Here is a 22,230-nt window from a genome sequence, read left to right on the forward strand (position 1 = left end):
CCATCTGTGTGACTCTCTTTCTCCAAACACTGCCGTAGTGTTTCTTGTATGGTTGGCAGCCTTCAGGTGTCTGTTGACTGTGGCTGGGGGATGTTACAGAGATGTGAGCAGAGAAGCAGCAGTTCAAGGTGCAGAGGCAGTGGTACCCAGTAGCAAGTGTTGTGAACTGAGCTAGATGCTTTTGCAGCCACTGCATATGGTCCTGTAGTGAGGCACATACAGCTTCTGTGTTTGTAGTGTGTAGCATAGCAGCATTGTTCTTACATCAGCTTATTGTGCCAATATAGTTCATGGTATTTGTGGTGCACACTGATCTTTACTTTATTAGTCCAGGCCTGTTGTTTTAAAGCAAACACTGTCTTCTACATAGCAATAAAAAAGTACTAAAATAATAAGATGATCAAATAATACTCGGAACAACCCATTAAACTATAATCTCAAATTTATTTAGGATCTGAAAGTGCATACATGAACAGTACTGTTCTGAAGTAGGTAAAGTCAGGTTTAACACCAACAAAAATGTCTGAATCCAGTTTTCTCCAAATATGACTCCTAAAAGGAAATACGAGCTAATTCTGATTGAGGACAACAAGCTGAATGTTATAGCATAATCAATACAGTAAATAAACATTTACAGTAACAGTATTTTCTCACAGCAATAGGCTATTAACTAAGGGCAGCTAAATCCTTTAGATCAAATGAAAACGACAGATCCATACAGCCACAATGGAAAAAATTAAAATCAGTTACAGAAAAATTTGAACAGATACGATGTTAACACGATGCAGAGACAATTAGAGGTATTCGATCAGATGCACAGCTCAAATTCCCTGGATTTCAGATGTTTAAAAAAGTTGATAATGATCGTCTCATTTTACCCGGGATGAAAAGAAATATAAGTGCATGTACTAAAATAGTTTGAAAAGCTTTACTGCTAGATCCCATCATGTTGTGGCGTGGAAGATAGTTGAGAGCGATGGTGCAGCCATTTATGGCACCGGAAAACTTTATAAATGTCTACGGACCAACCTCCCTCCTCTTCTCAGCTCCTACCTACATCAAACTCATTACAGACACCCTTCCTATACTTACTAATCGCCAACATGATACCTAAACTCATACCACACCAAAACTACTTACAGCTCCTAACCTCCACATCAGCCCCTTCTGGACATGCTCTGCTTTCCATTAACTGATCATCATGTCTGAATAAGCTCCCTGGTCACTTTCCTGTTAAAGTCGGGGTGAGAATTGTGCAAGGTCACACCTATTAATACAGATTTTTTTTAAATATTCAACACAAGTCTGAAATGCATTAACAGATGAGCATGCACAAGATTTCTCATGGCAGCATCTCATGCACTATACATCGTTTTCCAGTCTTGTGTGTGTAGCAAGTACTGTGTGCATGCTGTGGCTCTCTCTCAGTGTGTGTCTGAATGGAGCCACGAGGAACTTTAGCGTAAACCTATGATTGAGTGACAGAATGCCGCCACTGAAACAGTTCGGTGAATCCAACAGATAGCATCTGAAAACATCTGCATAACTTAACAATGTTTGCCTTCATACCTAAACGTGACTGTTTACAACCTATTTGCCACACTGAAGGTTGGTCCTTTTAATTCTCCAAAAGCCTGTAAAATAGGCAAAAGTGCAAATGTCTTCGGGCATTCAGTGCAAGCAGTTTCTTGATTAAATATTTGCACATTCTCATTATGGGAGTTAAACGTGGCATCGTTGCCACTAAAACCATCCCCACATCATTACGCTACAAACAGACAAGCTCTCATTTAGTCATTCCTGCAATACCAAGTCTTTCAGTACATCTAGTGAACATCACTAAATATATCTACAAACGTCTTTCTCTAATAGCATCCAATGAGTCGTATTTCTTCAGATTTCCAGCTGTTGTTACTCCACCACACACCTGTTTAATCTTCCATGTCACAAATGCATGCCGTCTAGCGTAAAATTTCAACACACCTTTGAGAATTGCTCAGGAAGAACAAATCATATTTGTTTTAAACCTCCTTAGTTGGAGGAGAGCATGTCAACAAGCAAATTTAAAGACAGAAGTCTCAAAGTCAAAATCTCAGTTGTTCCTTCATTTAGTCATAAACACGGCGTTTGTGGTGTTGAAAAGTCAGCAGGGGAGCGACATGGCTGGTAGCTGGGTTCCTGTTTATTAGTAAATATTGTATTAGCAAAGCTTTTACAACAATCTGTTTGTGTTCTTCTGTTTTTCTTTCAACGTTATATTGTCTTTAGCTGTGTGTAATTTTTTAAACATACAACAGCAAATAGCATCATGGTAATGGTTGTAAAACATTACGCTGAAATTAGTTGGACAAAGAATCAGGTACCAAGATTGTACAACATGACACACAGTTTATATGTGATGCCAGTTATTGTCCTATGAATTTGTTGGTGGTATCTCTATTTTGTTTGTGTTTGCACAGTGATAAAGTTGCAAAAAGAGACACTGACAACAGAATGAGACCAGGTTGTGCACACGTAATTACAAAGATGTCTGACTTCACAGAACTAAATATCACGTGATCACCTCATTAAAGATGCCACACACAAAACATGTGTTCTGTTTTTGTAAGTGCTACAACACATCAATCTCATGAGCAACTTGTCCATATTTACATCGACTACATGTCCACCTGCCTTAGTAACAGAGTGAATGTACATGAAGACACAGTCATAGTATCGCCACCTCACAGGAGATAGTGTGCAAATGCTATGCTTTAAATCTACACCCCACAGAGCAGTGGTCTTGTCTGTTTTGTGCACCTATAACATGTATACCTTTTTGTATACCTGCTACAAAATTTACTGAGATAGGTAGCATTTCATTTTTTAAATTCACAACATTATATAAATGTATATGTTAAGTCATAAACTTAATTTTGCACTCAATCTATTAAGTGTGCAAAAAGTACAAAAAAAAGACATGACCTGGATGACAAGGGACAAACACCTACATTTTGGTTTCACATAGGTTAGAAGTCCTACTACCATGTGGAGGCTGTGGCACACGGTCCACAACGTATGCAGAACTTACTACCGTGCAACACTACATTGCAGACTGATGTGGTTACAAGCACAACAGACCACAACCATTATGAAAGCTTTTGCATTTACTTTGATAAAGAAGTATGACTCATACTGTATGTATGACAAGTGTTCTCAGAGAGGTGCATTGAGGAAAAACTACAGCAATGAGTGCCTAGCACCAATAATAGAGGTAAAGCAAAAAACAAATAATATTAGTAACTGAGAATCACAGAATACGGCTAACCCATTAAAGAAAGGTAGCACAACATATCTTTTGTAGCTGGTGGTGTAATTAAAGTACCAGAACTGGTATCAAAACAGTACCCAGCCGTAATGTCCATATTCTAGCCAGTTGTACGCATTATACCAAGGTAATCTGTTACACAGTGATGGCATGCAAAAAATCAAACATTTACAACTTTTTACTGCCACAAAGCAGGAATCTTGCACAATTTGTCCAACTTCTTTCACGGTAATAAACAGTCCGACAAAACTGACAACTTCAAGTGTACGTATGCAACGACAGTACAGCGTGTGTTTGATCTTTAAGAGAGAGCATTTAAAGTGAGTCATTAAACAGGAAAAAGTAGATACAGGAATAGTAGTCAAATTAGTCTCAAAATGTAAAATAAACTACTCTTATTTGTCTTAAATAAATATATCTTAATTACTGGGCAACCCAAACTGACAATGCTAGATTTAATGTCTACTGTATTTCCCCTATAAAAATAGATTAATAGAATAATTCACTGTAATCCACAAGCACCACTTCATCTCCACTCAGAAATTGCACAATCAAAGCAGTCCCTGGGTCGCAAACCTGCTACCTATCCAGATCCCTCCGGCCCTGGATAGGTCTGAAATGTAAACAGTTTTCGTTTTTGTAAAAGACGCAAAGGTTCCATCACCATTTGAATATACCTCACACTTAAGGAGTAAAAAAAAGAAAAGAAAAAACCTTGTCTTGTGCTGATGTTTACCAACATTTTCAAAAATATAGAATTTTCCAATATCTATAATCTTGTCACATTTTATGGTTATATGTTCTATTTGGTCCACCATAGCTGTAATCATAGCTAACTAACATGCCTGCAAAATTAAAGTAGTAACGATAATGATTTTACTGCTGTTTGGTCGATCATAAGTCCTCGTGTTTTGAAGTAGTAACAGGTCGGCAATAGGGATGTCACAGTACCACACATTTGGAAGTCAGAACTAACCCCACTGAATCATCGTGACTCTTCTTACCAAATTTGATGCCCAAATTTTTTTGGAAAAAAATGTCTTTCTAAATTATTTTTAAGAATTAAATAAAATAACAAAGCCACTACACACACACACATCTAACACATAAATGCACAGTGGTTCAATGACAGACTGAATAGTAGTGACTTAGCCACATTAGCCTAAACAAGCTAACTTTAGCCTCTGTGAAGGTCGTGTGTGGAGCATATCTACAGCATTTTCCCACAAGTCTCAGCAGTCCTATTGCTGTACCAGCCTTGTCTAGTATCTTTAGTGCCAACCGCATTGCAAAACATATTATATTTTCAGAGTTTTGGCATAAACGTAGTAACGCCTTGTCAGTCCTTGTGACATCCCTATTTGAATATGTAAAATTGTGACTCAGGTTTTAAGCCTTTAGTTTTACAGCTTTTAACTGTAAACGTCAGACATATGGCTAATATTGAACTATTATGTAGCTCAAGGCCATTCAAATTATGAGCCTTTGTTCTTGTATTTTTTTCTTTATCAAAAAAACGGATATATAAGCAAATATGCAGCTTTTCAAGCCAAGTGTGATGTAAATTCAGTGTGGCAACTGCCGCGGAAAAAAGGTCTTTTGTAGCACTCATTTGAATTTTAATAAAATAATTCAATATCATATTCTACATGTGATTCTTAAAAGTGATCGGTTGCATGGAAGCGATTACCTTTTATAATAATACTCTTCTGGTGGGTACTCCAGGGTACTTGCGCTGTTGTAACCTTGTATTCAACTAGACACAACCTGTTCAGCTCATGATGGCCGGAACAAAGCATTTAAAGGCACTATTCAGCAATTTCCTACAAAACTATGGACCTACAGTGTAAGCCTGTAATGTCACTCCATATCGAGCTCCAGAGAATTAGCAAAGGTCCCAGATCACTGACTCCACCTTCACTAATCCTCACAAACAAAATCGAAAAATTCAACTAATCAATTTAGAATCTGAACCAGATTGATAACTCGCATTTACTTGAATAACTTGTTTTAGGTAGATGTTCCAAGATTTGCATATAATCAACACACAGAAATACTGTCTGTAATTTTGTGCATGCTTCGTGTTTTGTCTCATTTGTATTGCCCTGGTACAATGAAGCATGATGTGCAGGATGAAGAATGGCATGACTTTACTTGCCATTGACTGCTATCACTCCTGAAAACCCCCAATGTAAAGACCCAAAGGTTTGCAGATGTCAGTAAGAAAACAACATTTCTATTTGTAGTCAACAAAATAGAAACTTTGAACTTATTTCCAATCAGCAATATCAACATGTGAGATCAGTGATGACGTGCATTCTCACAAATCTCTAGCTGTGGTCTTCCTGTCTGGGTAGGGTTGGGATGCAATAGCAGTTTATCACATCTGAATCCAGTATCGTATCGATTTATCAGGTCCAAATCCTTTCAAGTCCGTTATTGATGCTCGTTTTGTTCAGCTTTCATAATTTGCAGGTGGTGAAACTTGTGTTGTAACCAAAAATTCATTTTCAATCTTTGATCTGCTGTTAATTAGCAAGAATCTGGAAAAGCCAGTCGGTTATTCACCAATAACAGTAACTGAGCTTGCTAATGTTCACAACCACCAAGCAGATGATATGAAATGTGTTGTAACATACCTAAATAATAGCTGAAACTTACTGATTTCATCACAGGATTTTTCACAAACTGCTTGTCTTTGCTATCAAAAAATAACAAAGAGGGATTAAAGTATTAATAAGAGGTTCGTTAGCATCGCAGCCAAATAAAACAAGGCTTTTCACCAACCAGGAACAGGATTCAAAATGGAAACTAGCTATGGGAGCCCAGCCCTATGCCTCCGTGTACTTATGTTGTCTTGTTTTGGATAAAGTGCTTGTGTGTCTCCTCAGTGTCTATAATACCCATAATGCACATGTGCAGGGTCGCGTCCCATCCTGAGCTCAGCTTCCCAGAAGCACCTTAAACAATGTTACTGCACCGATTATATTGATTTGATTATATGGAATATACATACTTTGGGGGAATGCAACAAATTCACTTTTTCAAAGTTTAAAAGGTGAATTTGACTTGGAGGGCAAGTAGCTTGTAACAGGTCAGTGGAAAAAATATTTTAGAAGTGGATGAGATGCAACTTAAGCCATGAATGGCCAAATATTGGAGAAGAGGACTTGATACTTCTCAAAGCTTAAAATATTAAGCCTTCAATGATAATTTATTGTGCTTCCCTTTCAGGAAAAATAACGATAAAAAATATGCACTGGACTATTGGATACAGTGGATAACCTACATCAACATTTCTCCACCAGAAAAATATACTCTTCTTATCATACACGAAAGACATGTAGCCATATTATTATTTATGAATTCTATCAATGTGCTCTGATTGTTATTGTTGTGAATGGTTTGCATTCTGTAGTCTGAAGAGTATTCTGAAAGGTGGGTAGTGGCATCCTGTGTAACCCTGATGTCGTTGTTGTAAACTCTTCCAGGGCATCAGATTTTGGCAACAACTTTTTGGAAGCCTGTCGATACTACTCGTGTGGTCGTGGAGCCAAAAATTCAGTTCTACCTTATTCTGCTGCAGAAGATTAAATTCACTGCTGGATTCTGTAAAAGATAAGTACTTAATCCAAATTGTGTTTTGCAAGCTTTATATGCAGATGGCAAGCTAATGGGATTTTTTAACAATAGGAATAATCGGTTTAATAAAAGAAATAAGATTAGAGCAGAGCTCGAGCTTGGCTTTTGACAGCAGAGTAACATACTACTGATTATATTGGTCAGTGCTGTTACGATGGCAACAGCATTAAACAACCCTCTGTGTCTGAAACTAGTGGACAAGCTGGTGCTAGGAGCAAAATATACAACCATTGCATGTAATGGACAAAGGTGACAAAAGGCAGAGTTGTAATCAACCTAATGGTAAAGTGACTAAACTGCTTAAAATCTGTGAACTGTGACTGTTGTTTGTTGTCACTTCATAGCAGTACTGGATTATTAACTACCAAATTTTAGCACTGAGCCTGTTGGTGAAAATTTTCATATGGTGGTAACACTAACCGGTGCTCTGTTTGAGCCTGGAAACAGTGTCCGTTTGGGTGTGTCCTCAGTGCTAATACTGTGAAGCTTTGGGAAAGCGCCATCGGGGTGGTATGCTGGTGTGTCTCAGCTGGGCTGCTGACTGAGAGCAGGCCAGGCCAGGGTTACATTCAGCTGCTGGTTGTGTTGGATCAGGGATGTGTGTCGATAATGGAGTACGAGCTCTCTCAGCGAAGAATACAGGTTGTAGGGCTCAGCAAAGCCATATCCTGTGGACGTCCTGTAGATCACACAGTGTTTCACATCCCCGTCCACACTGCACGAGAGGAAACTTGTTACTGTGTGTATTCAATTAATATTTACAACAAAACAGATAATAATAATGTGGTATCATGTTAGAAATCCCACGTTACAGCAGAGTGGTCAGTTAGGATTCAAGAAGGGCAAAACACACATTTATTTACAGTAAAATAAAATGTTTAAATATCTGAAATATGCCAATGTGAAGGTACTCACACCACAGAGCAGGCAAAAGAGCCACTCTGAGTCTGACTGTCTCTGATTAAAAAGGTCCCATCACGCCGCCCTCTCAGCAACTCCTCTGCCTCCTTTCGTCTCATGCCTCCAACATACCAGCTCCTCTCCTCCTGGTGGGTATCATCTGCTAGGGTGTATGGGCTAGCAGGTTTAAAAACAAGCATTTTATAGCAATAAATAAACTGATGCTTTGCAAAAAACAATTTACACCTACAGTACCCAGTATTGTTGACAGTGTGTGCTACCCCCAGTGATCATGCCAACAAAAAATAGCAGTGCTTTAATGCATTTACGTCATTATATTTTGAGATAATAGATCATTTGACTGTTAATTCATTGTACAGCCCTCCTTACTGTACACAGAACAGATATTTGCATGTCTGCTGGTTTATAAGAGACGCAGGTCCACAGCAGAAGCAGGTTTTTAGGATTTCGGGAACAGCTGGTTATAAGATTATGTTTAAATAAAAACAGCAAAAGCAATTTCTGTAGAATTTTCTGCTGAAATGAAAAATCTGTAGGTTGAGCTGAGCAGGACAAGACAAGGATACTTACTCTTCTTCTTCATTCCTGATACCCAGCCAGTCATTGATCTGGCTCTGCTGAGTGCCTTGCTGAGTGAGCCAGCTGAAATGTGGACAGAACACAGTCAGAGGGCTGCGATGTGTAGATTATTAGCAAATGTGTAATGCATCCTCTGAGTTCTTCTGTGAAGTTCAATTAGGCAACAAAATACTGGATTATACTGAAGGTTTGACTGACAAGATAAAAAAAAAAATCTGGTTTAAAAAGCATTGTTTTAATGGCAGTGATAGTGTTTTGAATATGCAACAGTCAGAAACACAGTATTGTGGAACAGGGACACCTTCTTTTTTAATCCATAATAAAAGCATCATCGGCTCCATCAAACCATGATTTTTAATTTGTTTGCTGTAAAGTAATAGCAGTGTAATATTGCCATTCACAGTTGTTCAAAACCTAAAGAGAACACATCTGCTCTTTTACATTTACTAAAGTCAGCTAAAACAAATAGTCCTCCCATCAGGCTTATGATAAAGGCCCGTACCAAGCATATTGAAGATCCACAGCTGTGGCAACATGGAGGAGAACAGCTGATTGCTTTTTCTATGTTTATAACTCAGCTGTGGCACTGGTATGTGACGGAGTGTTTTGAACTCAAACTTTTATCAGTCAGATTTCATCTGGTGGATCTGAACAGAGTGGCGTTAACATGTCTGATTTGCGCTGGGGTTTGGAACACTATGTGGGAGTCATGCGATATGCACACTGTGTTAGGAGACAATTCTAAGAATGCCATATAGATACCTGCTTTATGAAGCACCCTCAGGAGTGTCACAACACTTGTCATCTTGGAGATGCTGCCATCACTTGCGCTGCTGTATGTCTTGTAAACAAAGATTTCTCTTTGTTTTTCCTTTTAAACCTTTATGTTCACCTGATTTTTTAAAAATTTATTTTGAAACCTTTTCATAATTGTTTCTTTATCTGTAATTATCTGTACAAAAGAGTATTTGGGGCCATAAAATTAAACCAGAATACAAGAAACCTTTCTCTGAAGGGTTAAACTTACAGCAGGTATTGATCTCGGATCTTCCTGAGCTGCACAAGGTCGGGCTTCAGGCTGTTAATTTTCCTGTCGACCTCCATGTGAGCCAGCGCCTTGTTCCTCAGCTCTTCCTCCAACTTCTTTTTGCTGTTGTGGATCTCTTCCACCCTTGACTGCAGTTCATCTGAGTTGCTTTGAATCCTGTAGGCAAGCATACAACTTCAGGAAACACGCCAGTTTCTGCTGATTTGGTGTGAATAATTTTACTGTAATTTTACCACAAAGTGTAAAGAAATAAAATGAATCCATGAAAAAGTGACAACATGGGGAAAGCAAGGGATGGTATTTGGAAGCATACTTGTCAGTTTCTGTATTGCTGTCTAATGTGAGGAACATGTCGATGTATTCTTTGCTGTAGCGTTCTTGTGTTTCACACTCCTCCTCAAAGATACGAATGATTTCGCCGAAAGCTTCGATGGCCGTCCGCTTGCTCTGCAGCTCCTATCAAGTATAGGAAGCAAATCTTTATTTATATATTTAAGGCTTTACAGTCAAGGTTCTGCTGTGGTAAAGCAGGCATACATACATAGCTTTTGCAAATGGGGCCATGGATTCAGTGCTGGTAAAGATTAAAGCAGTAGTAATAAAGTGGATTCAAAACACCCCAGATGTCATGTTAAATAGGCAAACAGGCTTTATGACATATCCAGACATTAAGAGCAAGAATGGTAAGGTCAGGTAATTCAAAACTGTAAATATTGTTACCGTGTGCTGCAACAACTTCTAACTGGCACCCTTGTGTGTCTTTCAGATATGCGTTTTGTTTTACCATTCGGCTACACAATAAACAGTGGAGTGGTGCGGTACCATGGTTACAACTTTTACAGAGACCCAGAGGAATTTCCAGATGTGTACGGGTACATTTCTGTACCTGTGCTGTCAATTGCAAACACAACTGCGCAAGTTTCTGCAATGAAATGTGGCGTTTGCGTCACATTTCATTGCAGAAACTTGCGCACAGAGTACAGGAGCATCTCTCCTTTATTTGGAGTCAGCATTACTACGACTGTGTCACTACGTACAGAATTTTTGCTCCTCTGTTAAGAAGGTGTTCTGGCAGAAGTTATTCAGTTACCAAACAGTGGCAAATTGAAGGAAGTTGCAGCACAGTTTGAGCACAGATGGGGGTTGCCACAGTGAGTAGGTGTGATTGATGGATCACACATCCCCATCCTTGGACCGGTGGAATAGCAGAGTATTAAAACTGCAAGGGCTGGCATTGACCCATCCTACAGGCCGTTGTGGATGGAAGGGGTCTCTTTTGAAATGTTTTTATCAGTGCGACACTTGTCAGGGTCGTGCAGTCTGGTGGATAGAGGTTTGCTAGTCCCTGATGAAACACAGAACATTTGTGGACATGATGCGTGGCACCATGTCCTTGGTGACACAGCCTATCCTCTGGAAAAACTGGCTGACGACAGCTTTCACAGGCACCCCAGCAGCTTGTATGCAACTGCAAAATCAGTAGAGGGTAGTGGTTGGGAATGCATTTGGAAGATTGGAGGGCAGATGTAAGGCGTTTAAATGACTACACAGGGTCAGAAAGACAGTGATACCATGTTGTTTTCTCCACAAGTACAGAGAAGAACTTGGTGCCAATACATTAAATCACCATGATCGGCCACTAAAATCCACCATATAAACACATACAGGTCTAGTAAAGTTTCTAAAAATGACGAGTCAGGTTGCTGCTTACAGAGCTAAAGATGTGTCACATATTTCTTTAAGTGTAGTTCAAAGATTTGTCAAAAATGATGTCTGGCAGCTGTAATAGCCTTTTTCGTTCTGTGTGCACCTGTTGTACATTGATTTGTCCGTCTTTTTTTAAGCAATACCAATCAACTAACTAACCTATGTACTCTTAGTTGTTTGAGATGTTAAGCTTATCAGTGTATAATGGTGAAATTGACAGCCAGCGCTTTCTCAGAGCTGTATCAATAGAGGAATATGGAGCATAGCTACAGACGCACCAGTATTATGTGTCTTTTTACATAACTCTTTTTAAATGGGTGTTTTTTTGCTCCTTGGTGGTCAGATTTAACTTTACCTCCTATTCTGTATTAAAAAGAGGTACTTAAAACAATATTTAGAAATATATACTGACAATAAACATTTTACTAATTTATATCTTTATTTTTCTGATATTTCTAAACAATCCGTTTGTACAGCTACAGGTTTTCAAAAATCAGAACTGTCCACTTTTTGGGGCGTAAAAATTTCCCTAGAACTTAATTTAGACCCTGGTCCCTTTAGTGGAAATGCACTGAGTTCCTCCAAAGGTTTGTAGTCACTGGGGAAAGTTCCTTTGGGAGCATGGCTAATGATTAAAATGCTGCTATACCTGGGAGGTTTGGTTTAACTCCTCAAACAGGCGGTCGTACTCTTTGCTCTTCTCTTTGTATTGATCCTGAAATATCCTCAGTTGTTCTCCAGCTGTATCAATGTCAACTTCCATCACAATCTGCTGCTATACAAACAAAAATGTAAAAGATTTTTAGGTATTTTAAATTTTAAATCCCATAATGCATTTATTCTGATGCACACTAACAACAGATGAGATCCGGGACGTCCACATAAACAACAAACTGCTTCCTTGTTTGTTTTGCCTGTTACTAGTTCTGACACAGACAAAACCACAGATAGGCCAAAAAACTTTCACAAAAACATGACCAGCAATAGCAAACCTCAGCAATTTTTTGTACGTCATAATTACACGTATAAAAAGTCAGCAGAGGGCAACACATTTTGTTGATATATTGTAAAAGGGCACACATTCACAGCTTGAAACCCTTAAAAACTTACCTGCTGGTATCTAGATATTGGATAGAGTAACCGTGTATCCAGTTTAGAGTTGTACTGGGCTAGTGACTTCTTCTGGTAATACTGGATCAGGTCCACCACAGAGGGAAAAGCCAGTGGCTCAGAAAAGCCGTATTTCCCCCCATGATGGAAGATTTTTATGAGTCTGTTGTAGCCATCTTTTCTGAAAAAAGTCAAAGAATTAATTGCGCTAAAGTTACTATTGAAAACATCAAGAACAACAACACCTTCCCTTTACTTCTGGCTGTGTTTGTTTTATGCTGACACCAATGGAATGGAGATTTAATAGAGTTTATCCTCCATTGGAGTCTGTGCTGGATCTGTCCAGCCACAGTGCTTTTACTCTTTCAGAAAGTAAAGCTTTAATTTTCACAGCCCAATATGCAGCGTATGGGCTTGGAGGCCTGCAAGTTAGAGAATCTCGACTTAAAGACTATGAAAAGCTATATAGTAAACGGTTATGTGTATAAAGCATAAGTCAAGTGTAAGGTGTACCAAAGACTGTAGACAGCATTGATTGAAGCTGGAGTGCATCTGTTCCTTCAGACAAATGTGAGATGGATGACTGGAAAAACACGAGTGAAACGCATGTTGTGTAGACAGGGTGTTATGTTGCTGACTGCTGGAGTCTCCGCCAAACTCTAATCAACAAAGCTTTATATCTGAAACCTAGTATGTCTTGATTCAACTAAAATTAGCCAGAAACCACAAAATGTATAAAGTTACTCTCTAAAACCAGTAAAACTAAATTTGGATGTTGAAACCAGGAAAGAATAATTGACCCCTGACCACAGCATGTTCTTCATTTATGACCCACATAGCATTTAAAAACGACACAGACTTCGACGGCTAAAAACTTCAACACATAGAATTGTTATGCTAGGTAAGGGTCTCATATTAAGGCACCCTTTATTCGTTTTGCGTGATATAATTTGACCGTGGTTTGAACACATGATAACAGTCTGTACAACATTTGTGCACACATCAACAAAATCCTGTTGTCAAAATGTAGTTTTTACCAAAACCACAGTGCATAATACTAAAAAATACCTGAGTGTCAGAGTGTATTCCCCCTGAACCCTACTGGAAGCATCTCGGACCAGGAATGTGCCATCAGGAGTGTTTCTCATCATCTCATTTACTTCCTCTCTGGACAATGCAAAAGGACGTAAAGGTCTCAGTCTGAGCAAGACTAATAAATACACATTTATCATTAACAAATTCACTGAAACAACCAAATCATTAAAGTAAAACCTCAAAAACATGCGTAGTATGTAAGAACTGTGGCATCCGTTAGTCTTTGATAAACGTTTGAGACAATTTGAAAGAAAATTAGTTTGAAAGAAATTTGTTATGTTTGACATTTGCAGGTGATTTGAACATTCAGTACCTCGAGATGTTACCCCAGTACCACTCTGCTTCGGACAGCTGGTGGTCATCAGTGCTGGACTCACATGCAGCCATAGCTTTGGTTATATTGTTGTCTGGTTGTAGTTCTGATTGCAAAGATCAAATATATATTACAAAGATTTTGCAAGGCACATATTTTATAGACTATGAATTTGAAAATTTTAGGCCTCAAAGAAATCACGAAAAAATAAAAAGGCTTAACGCTGAGGAAGGAGAACTTTTTAAAATTCATGTAATCAAGTGTTTGCAGTTCAGTGTTTCATTACGTTGCAAAGATTGCTAGGCTCATTGTTTATGAAGAAGCCTTTCTGCTCCCATTAATTTTTGCTCAATATCAAAAAGTAGCTCGGCAAAGCAAGACAGTGTGTATAGTCGCCATCCGGTTGCCCTTCTTTACACACATTATATCCCTGCAGACCAATTGGAAAATATGTAGACATCCTGTGAAGATCTACAGAGCAGTTAATATGTAAAATTTGGGTTTTGGAAAATTACAAAACTGCAGAGGTAGTTGATGAGCCTGAAAGCACAAGGGTGCTGGTATTTTGTATTAAAATGTAGAGTACTACAAAATTTACAATATTTTCTAATACCAGTTGTTGTGTATTTTACCTTAATTTGTAACACAACTCATATGCACCAAAGAATATGTTATAAACAGGACAAAGAAATGTTTGAAAGTACCTCCTTCCTTGGTGACGTTGGTTCTCAGAGCAGGAAACACATCATTGTGATCAGTGTAGGATGAAAGGTCCTGCAGGAACGATGTCAAGGTGTGAGACTGCGCCTCACTGTCGTTTTGGCTCATCTCGGTCTCCAAGAACTCTGAAAGATCAACCGAACAACAACCCAGCGTTACCCACGATGCCCGTTCAGGCCAGCCTGCATGTGTCGATCTGCACTTTGTGGCTGAGCTGCACACACTGCTGGCCTCCCGACAAGACTCTAGAGGGAGATATCGTTGTGTTGCTTAGTCTTGCACCATGTGGGAGAGTCTGTCCAGACTAGTCTGCTGACAGGTGACACTGTCTGACTGCCTAAAATACCAGAACTGGCACTCCTCAACGCTCAGGCACACTCAGCCAGACTCAGCGCTGCGTAGTACTTGACCTCGCCTTGCCTCGCCTAACAAACAACAGCTGTCTACAGCGAGATGCCATGTCGGCCTGAGGTTCTGGAGGCGATGTGCCACTGTGTCTGTTTGTGTTTATTGCCCCTGTATGTGTCAGGGTTAGATTAGCCAAGCAGGGAAAGGTGAAAATCTGTCTGTCAGGCATTTTCTGAGATCATTACACTTATGTGTAAATTGTTTGTGTTTGCCAGTATGCAAACATGCACACGCATGTGGAGGGGATGCATGTGTGGAGGGAGCGGTGGGCTGTTTGCAGTAGATGTAAATCGTCCCTTCAGCGCTTGTAATGGCATGCCTTGAGATACTTTAAATCGCTGCTGCAGACAGAGCCGTATGTTGGAGGAATCATACTTCTGCTGTTGTAAAATTAGAAAGGGGGTAAACTCATTAACCCGGGGCAAACAGTGAAAGCTCTGTCAAGACCTGTCTGGTACTGAAAAACCTAATAAAAGCTCTACATCTAATAAATCCTGAATCTACCAAAATATCCCAGCCCATTAGGCCTTTAAAACCTTGTGATCCAAGCTGCTGCCATTCTTTCAAAGTTTGTTGTTGTCTACAGCTGAATGATGATCATTAGTTAATAATAGGAAATATATCAGCAATTGTAATTGTTAATTGTTCAGGCAAACGTGCTCAACATTGACTAGTTCTAGCTTTTTGTGTGAATTTGTAGTTTTTCTTTGTCTTAGTAAACTATATCTGTTAGGGTTTTGGACTGTCATACAAAACAATTTGACAGTGTCACACTAGGCTGAGAAATTGTGATGGAAATTTAAAAAGTTAACGTTCAACTTTATTGTCATTCCACAGAGTACATTTTGCATATCTTGGCCTGTTAGGAAGCAGGGTTAAGGGCCTTGCTGAAGGAACCACAGTGGCCGCTTGGTGATGCTGGTGCTGGCACCCCTGACCCTCTGATGAGTAGCTCAGAGCCTTAACCAGTGAGCCAATTTACAGACTCGTTGATTGATTGAAAGTTTCCTTGTCTCGTGTTGTTCTCCAATATAGCAGCATGAGAGTGATAATGGAGACACTTGGGACTATTGTTAAAGGCATCCATCTAGTATGTTGGGAAGTTGGTAATTGTAAGATTTAATTTTAATATTCATACAGCAGGAAGAGAACTCTTGATGGTTGTTGTTTGAAGACATCTCAGTGAATTCCCTCATATATCCTACAGCACAAGTGAGCATCAGTTGCTGACGCTGGTACATGATTGATTCAATCAGTCCTGTATGTTATTCATGTTTGCAGCCTGTGTTGACGTGCATTAGGTCCTCCACAACATCAATATCGACCCGTTAGGTTCTCTTGCAACCATGGCTCAGTGTTTTGCACAAGGATCACATACACGTCACCAATTCCATGCTCTGGTTTCCAAGATCCAGTCTAATCACTTTCTACACAATTCTAACAGTAACAGTGCCATCAAGGTGTCAGTCAAACCCATAGCAGATGTTCACAATCTTATAATGCTCCCTAATTGGTGACCTTCTTAAGGTTCCCAATGCTTTTTTATCATAAATATTTGTTTGAATGCAGCAACAAAAAAAGTTTAAAACAAGAAAATAACAGCATACGTGTGTCCTTCAACTCTATTAATCGAATTATAAAGGTGTAGATAACCTCCTCGCACAACCTTTGCTCAAAACAAGCCACACGTACTCTACTATTTTTTTTGTTTTACTCGTGCATGCACAGTTGGCATGCTTGCAGTGCATACAGTCTGTGCAGACACGAAGTTCGGGACTGCATGCAGGCATCCACAAAGCACGGACCTGCAGACATGGGCCGACAACAAGATTAATAACTGGTGAACCCTGATGGACTTGGGTGTGCAGCCTGTGACACAACTGATCTCAGATACACTGGGGCACTGTGTGGGGATATCTGGACGATGTTGCTGGGTTTACTTAATCTTGACTTGCTAACTCTTCGAAAGTTGAAAATTGGATGTCAAGAAATTTTGACGCGTTGACAAGTTTGTCGTTGTCGTTGGCGCATTTTGCCAACTGCTGGCTTGTTATTGGAAAACATGGCACCTGTTACAAAGGAATCTTGACATTTGGTTTGATAGGAGCTAAGTGCTGAGCAGCATACCACAAAGCTTGTGCAATCATGTTTTTAAGAGAAGACCGTTTTAGCCGCCTTAGACTGCCAGTATGTTAGGATTTTGTTGCGTCCTATTAAGACTCGTCACAGCCTCTGTCCCTGCTGTTTCTCAACTACTACAAGCCTGCACATAGTTTGAGACTCTTGGGAAGAGGTTTTTCTATTTATTCACGATTCTTTGCCGAAAACTAGATGAGACAGACCTTTACAGGAAGGGCCTGAGGCTGGAGAGAGACCTGCCCAAGGAAATCAGGTTAGCTGAGTCAGTAACATCTTTGAAACCTCTTTTTCTGAGCTTTATTTGATTTCACTTGGCTGTACTCAGAGAGAACGCGCTTTCCTATGTCACATTAAATGCAGGGGTTGTTTTGGTATATCGCACCAAAAAGGAGACCATGCGACAAAACGAGCACATTTTTTGTGAGGTTGTTTTCTCCTCATTCTCTAATCTGTTTAGTGTAATTACTCAAATGCATCACAGTTTATATTGTCATCAAGTTGTTATCTGTATTGATGTTTAAAAACACTTCATGCAGCACCTTTAATCTTACCTTGATCTGCTGGTGGACGCTCAGGCCTACTATCCATGGATGTGTCTGCCTGCTGTCGTGACTGGTTAAGCAGTGATGACATCATCTCGGGCAAGACAGGATGGGGCTCAGGATTATCCCCCATATGGTTGGTGTTCTCATTGATGACCACAGCCTCATCCCTGAGATGGAGGGATGCTAGCGATGACGTTGGCAAATCAGCTGGCTGGAGCTCGTCGTCCTCTGTCCAGAGCTGAAAACTCTCAGCTGCCATTTTCACAGCACCGACTGAACGCTCCAGCTAGGTTTTATTGAGAAGGTTGAGCAGCAAGATGTTGGTGCCACGATGCAGTTGATCACATACTATCAGCTTACCATTAAACTCATGGCTGAGGATAGAGAGGGCGGCTGTGCAGAGTTCATGGCTGCACAGTGTTGTGGAGGTAGAACATGTTTCTCAGCCTGAACCCCAGTTTTAAGCACATAATACAGCGGAGCGATGGCATTTCCAGTAGATCCTGTGTTTTTTCACTCTTTTATACTTCTATATTCAACTATTGCTGTGCTTCAAAGTCATTCGCTTAAAGGAATTCATACCCGGGAGCTACCCAGAGCAATCACAGTTTGAGCATCCGACTGCCTCTTTCAAACACACTTTGACAGTAGCTGTTGAGCTGTGAACCCGTTGATGAGTGACAGACTGAAGCACAGCTGCCTGTTTTCTTCTTCAAGGTCCTATGCATCACCTCATCTCAGGACATCTGAATCAGAAAAGGCACAAATAGTCCAGAAATCAATCAAAATGTCCTGCACACATCTGGCCAAAAAATGGTGATATGCTTTGATTCACAGCTCTATCCCTGGTGATGGTATGTTATTATCATATACTGCTGTTTGGGGCAGTTAAAACTTTAATTACTGCCCCTCATGCTCCAAACTTGCTGCACAGTGTGATGCTGTAATGTCAACGCAAGTGTAACAGCAAAAAACTTGGACATATTTATGTTCGCTAAATGACAAAGTAAAATTAAAATTGATCCCCAAATAAACTAGTTAATCAGATGTGATACGTAATTTTGGAATTAAATCTTGGACTGAACCCATTCATAATCATTGCATAATTAGCCCTAGGAAGATTGATGTGATAGTTTATAACATGACATCATGCACATTTGTCAATAGTTTTTTCTCCATATAATTCACACTATGTTATCTGTACTTGTGTGAGAGCGTTTGAGGCAAATTGGCACATAACAATACAGGACTGCTTCATGGCACGATCGCATGTTTACATTTTTGGTGTGTTAATGTGATGAAGTATCTTAAGACAGCAATATCTGTCAGGTTCTCTCTTTTTTTTTTAAATCTCTCAATTGATTTGCCCCCAAAAATGTGAGTACATACCCGCTTAAAAAATCGTTAAATTGATAAATCACAAATCAGCAGCTGTTTTGATCATCAGTGCATCATCTTGAGTAAGTATTCAAGCATTTTCTGGTTCCAGCTTCTCAAATGCAAGATTAATTAGCTTTTATTAGTCTTACATTATTGAAATGGAATATCTTTGGCTTTTGGGCCGTTGATCAAACCAGTAATGACATTTGAAGACTGAGAAATTTGGATAAATGTTTAAGAAAATGTTGTTCATCTTATGGAAAAAAAAAAAAAAAGCTAAATGAGTCAATACAAATAAATAATAATCAAACAATTGATAGTTACAGCCCTAATTGCCATATCAGTTTAAATATACCAAAAAGACCTTATCACTGTCACCCACTCATACTGTTAACAGCGATGGTCAGATCAGGAGGAGCCGGTTAAATATAGACCAGGCTGTAAGCTGCCGAATCCCGACTGAGACCATAACGATACAGTCACAGGCCAATTTGTATAGTTTGGGTAAAACTTGTGAGAAATCCCCTGCCCTAAATAAAATAATCGTGAAGACATCTATCGGAAAAGAGCTCCTTACCAAGTCCTCGGACGTGGTGAGAAAATAGGTTCATTTGGTATATCTGCTATTTGTGCAATAGACAAGCTCCAGTGGAATAACTGGCAGCATGTAGAAGCAGGTAATTTGTTAAAATGTTAATGAGGCAGGATAAACATTCGTCCCGTCTCCAAAAACATGCAACAGCAGCATCGACAGCATTTCATGCAGTGGATAACGAAACGGACGTCTGCATTTCTAGAAGAAATCACCACTGAAAATGACACCTGAAGTGTTTTATATTACCCAAAATATACTTATTTTTACTCATTTAGCATCACTCTTTAAAATAAAGGATAAACATACCTGAATCCAACGTCCAAAAGAATACAGAATATTCAGGATTTTGCTTTTTGGGAAAGCCAGGTGAACAGTTTTTTTATACAGCTGTACGGTATTATATCATGAAACTCATTACAGGGTAAAGAATTCAGGGGGGCTGCAGCTAAATCCTCCTCCTCTCCCAAGCGACTGGGGATTAGTCAGCGGTTTATTATTATTCTGCTATATTCTTTACAATGTGACATCTTATTGAAGGGATTTGAGGTCAGGATATCACAGAGTTGCTCTTCGAGAGGAAATGACCATAATTTTGTGCTCATGAAAATTAGTTTTATTTTAAAGATTGAATTTGTTTGGTATTAATCAGATCCTATCCTAACACAGGAGGTCTAAACAGAAAAAGACAAGATCATAGGTGCTGTGGCTCAAAAGTGGAACTGGGAAAAAATAAAAAAAATGAAACACACCAGCCTCATTTAACTTTACAGACATGATTTTCTCTTTTTAAATCTGAACCACTAATACTTTCCAGCATCAATTTTAGCCATTAGAAGTATTGAAAAGCTTTAAAATGTAACACTGATTTTATCTTTTCAAATATAGTTATTTGTTTTGTTGATTTTTTTTTTTAGATTCCTTAGAATGCTCTATTTTGAAAAAAGCATATGGTAGCATCTAAATCCACTGAGTGACGCAACATTGCAAATCGAAAGTCGACGCTTTGGACATGGCGCCCGTGTCGAAATAGTTCCAGAGCTCCACAGCCATGAAGTCGTCGTGGACTGATGTTCATGGTACACTGTGTTGAGTTCCTGTTAAGACGACGCGGGACGCTAGACATGTTTCCTCCAAAGTCACATCAGTCAAATTGCAAACGCAAGTTTTATCATGTTTTAATATGTTTGCGCAAAATAAAATCCAGTTCACGTCCATCTGCGACAAAACAGCTCAGTTTCTTGTCAACACTATTCAATAATAATCATTTTTAGTATCTGTACAGAATGCTGTTTTTGTTCGGACATCAGAAAGACGTGCTGTCCTGAAACCTACCAAGTGTTTTAATGATAACTTGATCAAAATAAAGTAAACGCCGCTTGTTTTGGTTAATGCGGGTCCATAAGGATAAGCAGTGGTGAGAACGCAAAGTTGGGGTCATGGACATGTTTTTGCGTATGTTGCATTAAACTGCATCGCTCTGCTGAAAACGTTGCTTACTTTCACACAGCGTACGTCAATTAAAGTCATCAATACGTCGTCCTTTAGATAATGCTGAAGCTACTCGGCAGACGTTAGCTGTCGTTTGTTTTTGTTTGTTTTAGATTGGTTTTGTTTTCTTTTAGCGTCTCGTCGATAAGGGTTGCATCCCAAACCAAAAACGGGACAGCTTATGTACGCCATATTTTCCCAACGCCTTCAAGCTTCCCATCGCCCTGTACCTAGGCTTCGAATGACGAAGAGATATGGAGGCTGAACATGCACGGAACTTTCAAAATGGCAACTTGGTAACATCCGGACAACCTGAAAAAAGGAAACATCGTCTGGAAACTTATCGGTACAGGACAGTGCACACCTACCTGGGCCAAAACAGAAGGGACCGGGCAGCATGGGATGCCAGCGTTTCGTCGACATCCATGAAGCGGCGAAGCGACGTGGCTGGACGCACACGTGGCTCAGATCAAACCAACCACCGGCCTCGGTCCTCACGCCATTCTGTCTCCCTCCACCCCCCTCACCCCCTACTCCTCCTATCCCATACAGTCTCTCCTCCCGAGTCCTCCATCTTTTAAAGATCCTCTCCACTTGGTTGTTGTCCATCCTCTCTGATTGCCCCCCTCTGAGTCCGTCCCCACGTTGCCATTCCTCTGGGTTTTTCCTCTCCTCGTCACAAGTACGTCTCATGTCTTCTTGAAAATCAAGCCTTTCCGAGACGTTTTCCAATTTGTATTTACTTTTACAAGCAGTGCACAGGAAAAAAACTCTCCTGATCTGTGGGGTACAATCTAGAAAAAAAAAAGCCTATAAAAATATATGTAGGTATGAAAAATGCTATAAATACTTTCTAGATTGTAAAGCTTATGCAGGTAAAGGAAAGGCAAAAGTAAAAGAGCAGCACTACTCTTCGCACCGTAACTCTTTTTTACAGTTTGAGAGCAGCACAGTGTGCATGCACAGTGGGGGGACAGAAGCATGAGAATGAGTCGGTGGGAAAAAAACTCCTATATAAATAAATAAGGGAAGGATGCCACTGTTGCTATACAGAGCGAGGGGCTTAGCAGTCTCCTGAAATCCTATTGGTCGTCCTGTTGCCATGTGCTCAGCAGTCAGCAGAGATGCTGCTAACAAATCAAGGAAATGTTCTAATATTAGACTGTATGTATCTAGGCAGCAGGAGCCCCTGACCTCTCAACTCCGCCAGCGTTACGTTCCACTTCACAGATC

General features: G+C 39.7%; 1 protein-coding gene across 3 annotated transcripts; it reads right to left on the reverse strand.

Annotated features, from left to right (window-relative positions):
• Positions 1 to 424: 424 nt before the first annotated feature.
• On the reverse strand, positions 425 to 21,549 carry LOC103360794 (phosphatidylinositol 3-kinase regulatory subunit gamma-like). 3 transcript variants are annotated; one of them, XM_008286688.1, is made up of 12 exons: positions 21,366 to 21,549; positions 17,541 to 18,280; positions 14,427 to 14,567; positions 13,723 to 13,828; positions 13,383 to 13,481; positions 12,315 to 12,495; positions 11,854 to 11,979; positions 9,811 to 9,953; positions 9,477 to 9,653; positions 8,441 to 8,512; positions 7,865 to 8,026; positions 425 to 7,664 (listed from the first exon to the last, which is right to left on the reverse strand). In XM_008286688.1, the coding sequence occupies exons 2-12, from the start codon at positions 17,791 to 17,793 to the stop codon at positions 7,475 to 7,477; spliced, it is 1,650 nt and encodes a 549-aa protein (XP_008284910.1). In that variant the 5' UTR covers positions 17,794 to 18,280; positions 21,366 to 21,549; the 3' UTR covers positions 425 to 7,474. The 3 variants fall into 3 exon arrangements, with proteins under 3 accessions (XP_008284910.1, XP_008284911.1, XP_008284912.1); XM_008286689.1 differs by lacking the exon at positions 11,854 to 11,979; XM_008286690.1 differs by lacking the exons at positions 425 to 7,664; positions 7,865 to 8,026; positions 8,441 to 8,512 and adding an exon at positions 9,272 to 9,341.
• Between the last annotated feature and the right edge of the window lie 681 nt (positions 21,550 to 22,230).

Source organism: Stegastes partitus, unplaced genomic scaffold (genome assembly GCF_000690725.1).
Source record: "Stegastes partitus isolate 25-593 unplaced genomic scaffold, Stegastes_partitus-1.0.2 Scaffold464, whole genome shotgun sequence".
NCBI classification, from domain to species: domain Eukaryota; kingdom Metazoa; phylum Chordata; class Actinopteri; family Pomacentridae; genus Stegastes; species Stegastes partitus.